Source organism: Mastomys coucha, unplaced genomic scaffold (assembly GCF_008632895.1).
Source record: "Mastomys coucha isolate ucsf_1 unplaced genomic scaffold, UCSF_Mcou_1 pScaffold21, whole genome shotgun sequence".
In the NCBI taxonomy this organism is placed as follows: domain Eukaryota; kingdom Metazoa; phylum Chordata; class Mammalia; order Rodentia; family Muridae; genus Mastomys; species Mastomys coucha.
The window spans coordinates 14,161,850-14,166,183 of NW_022196904.1; the positions used below are offsets into that span (position 1 = coordinate 14,161,850).

Below are 4,334 nucleotides of genomic sequence, written 5' to 3' on the forward strand. Positions count from 1 at the left end.
TCCTAACAGCAACTCGAGAGGTCCTAGTTTGAGCCCCCATGATACAGGAAATCATCGTTACACTTGCTTTACAGACAGGTTTCCACTTTTGCTGCAAAACAGAAGTTTGGGCACATGGTCAGACTACTACTAACACACTTCAATACCATTAATGTTTCTCTTTGTTCTCAGGAAACTCAACACATATAAAGATCATTTAACATGTGAAAATACAAGTACCAGAAAAATAAGCCGACAGCAGCACTATTCCAAATTTTCAAACAAGTTTTATTCCCATACAATCCCGAGACTTTTCCTTTGCTTAAAATGTACACAGGGAACATGATTCTTTAATGTGAACAATAACTTATGTCCTGGCTCCACTACTTGGGTGGCTTCATGGTTGGGTAATAGTGCCTCTAGCCTTCACCTCTGCAGTGTCCCTGGCTGCTGCAGGCCTAGACTGACCCAGTTCACCCCCGTGCCCTCCCCATGCACACTGGTAATGGATGTGGAATGGAGAACCACCTTCTTTAACCTGCCATCTGTAGATGACTTTGGGAGATGAGTATCATAGTTGGCTCACTGTTAAGTCTGTGGGTCTGGGGGCAGAGCTCAAGGTACCCTGTAGGGTCCTCACTTAGGGGATGCAGGTCTTCAGGGAGTCTTCCCACTAGCCAGGGGTACAGAGCACAGGAGGGCTCACCCACCCCTCTGGCCTACAGGTTGCTCTTATGTCACCCCATGCAGTAGGAGGAGATCGTATGAAGGTTCTAAGAAGTCGGCTACTGTGGCTGCCTGCCTTGGCTGGGGAAAATGGAGAGGACGGGGCAACACAGAGCTCCAGACATTTCTATCTCCCTTAAAAGGTAGAGATGAGAAGCTGGAACAGTGCAGATGGAACACATACTACCCAACAAGAGACACAAAACCCAGCCCTGCGTGCTGTGATGTTGGGTGGTGACAGGCTCTGGTCACCTCCAGAGCTACTTTCTGGTAGGGCAGCAGCTGACCTGGCCACCCACTCAAGCCTGAGTGCCCTGACTTCTGTAGTTCCCCAGGTTGCCTTGTCATGAGTGGGAAGGTCACTCAAGAGTCTCTGAAGCAGAAGTGAGGTGCACCAGTCTGGTGTCCACAAAGTGAGGTCCAAGCAGGGCTCTACTAGCCATGTGCCTGCCTCTGTCTGCCACCCACTGCCGACAAAACAGGCACAGGCAGCAGCCTCATAGATGGGTGGCCTGGTTCATAACTGTTCACAGCAGGATGGCTCCACTTCTATCTCTGCAAAGGCCCAACATGGAAACTACTGTATGGAAGCCATTTCAAATAGCTGAGGCTTGGGGCATGAAGTCAAGGAAGGGGACTGCCTGCAACCTTAGTGGACACCACACACATTATGTTCCTACTGACTCCAGGCCCACAACATCCAACACAGAACCCCAGGAAGGAAAGCATTTACGTATAACACATTTGTACCTTGGGTTTGGTTTTGTCTTGGAGATTACTTTGCAGGGGGCAGCCTTAGTGTTTGCAAGCACCTTATGTTGCCAAGTATTAGAGATAGGGAGACAGCCAGGACCCTGGGCCAGGGGCCAGCCATCCTCCTCTTGTTCTACAGAGGTAAAGGCAGGGTGGCAGTCCACCTGAGGCCCTTGGGAACACTCCCACGTGTTATTTCTAAAGTGCAATGGTGCAACCCATGCCCCTCCTATGCTCAGGGTACCTTAGTGTCAGATTTCATGGCCCAGTGCTTAGATTAAAGTGGGGGGGGGGCAAAGGCAGGAACTGACAAGGGCTGCTACATCAGGAGCAGAGTATGGGGAGGCTGCCGGGTCAGTGATGACAAGCCAGGCATAGTGCCTTTGCTTGAGAACAGGTCCCTCCATCCCATAACCAGATGATCATTTCTGGAAGGTGCCATACTGCTCATGTCCCAGACACCCTTTCTGGTTGCATCTACAACATGGAATGAAATGACCCACTTCAACACCAAACATGCCAACCTGGGTGCTGTGTGCACCTGTAGTGTTTCTATAGTAGTGTATGTAGTGTGTTGGTTGGCAGCAGGGTAAGGGCCATGCGAACAATCCTTCCAAGGGCTGTTTTCTCAGGGGGTGAGGGGAGGGGGCTGTGGTTGTAGTTACTGCCCAGGTGTCCTTGCTTTGCTGTCACACATAGACAAAGGGACTTTTTACCCAGTAGCCACCTAGCAGGTGGGAGTGGACACTTGAGGTCTTTTTTCTTCCCGTGGTTTCTGTCTTTCTGTGGAGGAGTCCATCTTTCTTCCAGTGTTCCTTTGCTGCAGGGAATGGATCAGAAGCCAGGGAAGGGGTTGGAGGAAAGCCACACACTGGGTCTAGGCACAAAGCTCTCCTCTTGCTGTGCTGTTGGGCCATGCCAGTGCCCCAGTGTGTCCTATGGGGTAGCAGAGCCATAGCTCACATGTTCCCCAGAACCCCGCTGCAGGTGTGTAGTTATGGACAACGAGAGAGGACAAACTGGGAAATGTCCTCTTTAGAGGGGCCAGCCCTGCTGGGGTTACCTCTGCCCCTGGCAGAGGCTGGGGTGAGATCCCGATGGTGGGGCCTGACACTGGTGCAGGCAGACAGGTTGGGCCAAGGGGTCCAAGGAGCAGTAAGGGTGATGGGGCCGCTATCTGGTCAGTTCAGTCCTCAGATTGGCCCAGACCAAGGCGAGGCCTCACAGCTTGCCACAGCCATAGCCAGGGCAGGTGAAGAGCAAGGTGCTCAGCTGCCCAGTTGTGATGGACACCGGCTAGTGCCACTACTGAAGTCTTAAAAAGGCGCTTGGCTGTGACTTCCACCCCAGGGGACATGATTTTGTTCAAGGCCAAATGCCACCCTGTCAAGAAGACAACTGGTTTTCCTGCTTCCTGGGCTGTGGTGGCTCAGAGTGTGTGTTCGGCTTGGAGCTGAGAGGAGAGCAATGGCTGCATTGGGGACTGAGGGGTTGGAGGAGGTGACTGAGGAGGTGATGGCTGACTGATAGCAGGTGTAGAGGTGAGGAAGGGGACAGTGGGAGCCATGGCTGAAGGGGAGCCAGGCGCAGCCCCTGGCGGCTCGCTGATGGGCCGGTTGTAGAAGAAGAAGGGGCACTGCTGGATGAAGAGCTCGATGATGGTCTGGTAGGAGCGCGTGGCTGTGAGGGCGTCCATGCTGCTGAAGTCAGGCCGCATCAGTGTGGGCCAGAAGCAGATGGACAGGTTCTCACTGGTCATAAGATTCACCTTGTTGTTGTGGCTGACTCTGCAGATGACAGCAAAGTCAGGTGAGATCTACACAGGGCCTCAGGGGTATCCTCCCTGCCTGCCCAGCTTCAGCCTGAACCTGTCACCAGCTTCAAGGACCTGCAGGGTTCAGGCCATCAACCAAATTGGTGATGATTCTTGGAATGGGCAGGAAATTAGTGTATGGCTCCAAAAACTACCCCTCTGCCAACAGGTCCACCATGTGTGGCCAAAAATGGGTGCTGGTTAAATGCTTTGCTCACAGGACAAGGCACCCCTCCTGGTATGTGATCTGTCTCACCCGAGCACTGAGACATGGATAAGGAGCAGCTGTGAGAAGCTCTTGGCATTTTTGGTTCTGTAAAGCTTCTGAAGGCACGAGCACCTGCCAGAGAAACTACCCCGCTACCCCCTACAGGCATGGAGCCAGAGCCAGAATGGGGAGTAAGGATGACAAGGGCCTAGCTATGCTACAAGAGGGCAGGTCCTCCTGGCCTTCTCCCTCAGTTAACTAACCCAACATGATGCTTACACAAGAGGAAAAACAACCAGCAGCCCCTAAACCTACTTGTTCAGGTGGGAGATGACATATTTGAAGACTTCATGGTTTTCCTTTGGGAATTTCTTCAGCACTTCCTTCAGAGCATGCAACTTCTGTTCCCTGTCGTTGATTTCTGAAAGAGAAAAATGAAAGGCTTTCAGGGCTGAGTTTGGTGGGTGTTTTGAGGACACCAGGTGGATACAGAGCAGTTGGTAGGACAGGTGGCTGGCAGCCAGCCCAGGTGTGCTCTGACAATCCTCTGGGAGGGCAGTGCCATTCTACTCTCATGCCCACAGCCTGCACCCATGGCTGCACACCTGGACTGGGGTCCATACCACATCTATGTCCCAGGCCCCTGCTGAAGGGCAGTACTGTGTGCCTGGGCTTCCTGCCTCCCCCCAACCAAGACGAACCATCCACAGACTCTACCATAAAGAAGACCATTCTTTGCTCATTGGTTGCCCCTGGAGACAGGCACCCCGATGCAGAAAGACTGCTTGCTTCCTGGCCAGACGGAGGGTGCTGCCACCCACCCACACTGACAGACCATAGACGGAGGGTGCTGCC

At 52.9% G+C, this 4,334-nt stretch overlaps 1 protein-coding gene across 1 annotated transcript in view; it reads right to left on the reverse strand.

Moving 5' to 3' along the window:
• Positions 1 to 246: 246 nt before the first annotated feature.
• Positions 247 to 4,334, reverse strand: part of Arhgap35 (Rho GTPase activating protein 35) — a 117,099-nt gene continuing 113,011 nt past the window's right edge. The window contains exons 6-7 of the mRNA XM_031385455.1: positions 3,795 to 3,900; positions 247 to 3,245 (exon numbers count right to left, since the gene is read on the reverse strand). Of these exons, the coding sequence (XP_031241315.1) occupies positions 2,888 to 3,245; positions 3,795 to 3,900 (464 nt within the window). The 3' untranslated portion in view covers positions 247 to 2,887. The remainder of the gene's footprint in view (positions 3,246 to 3,794; positions 3,901 to 4,334) is intronic.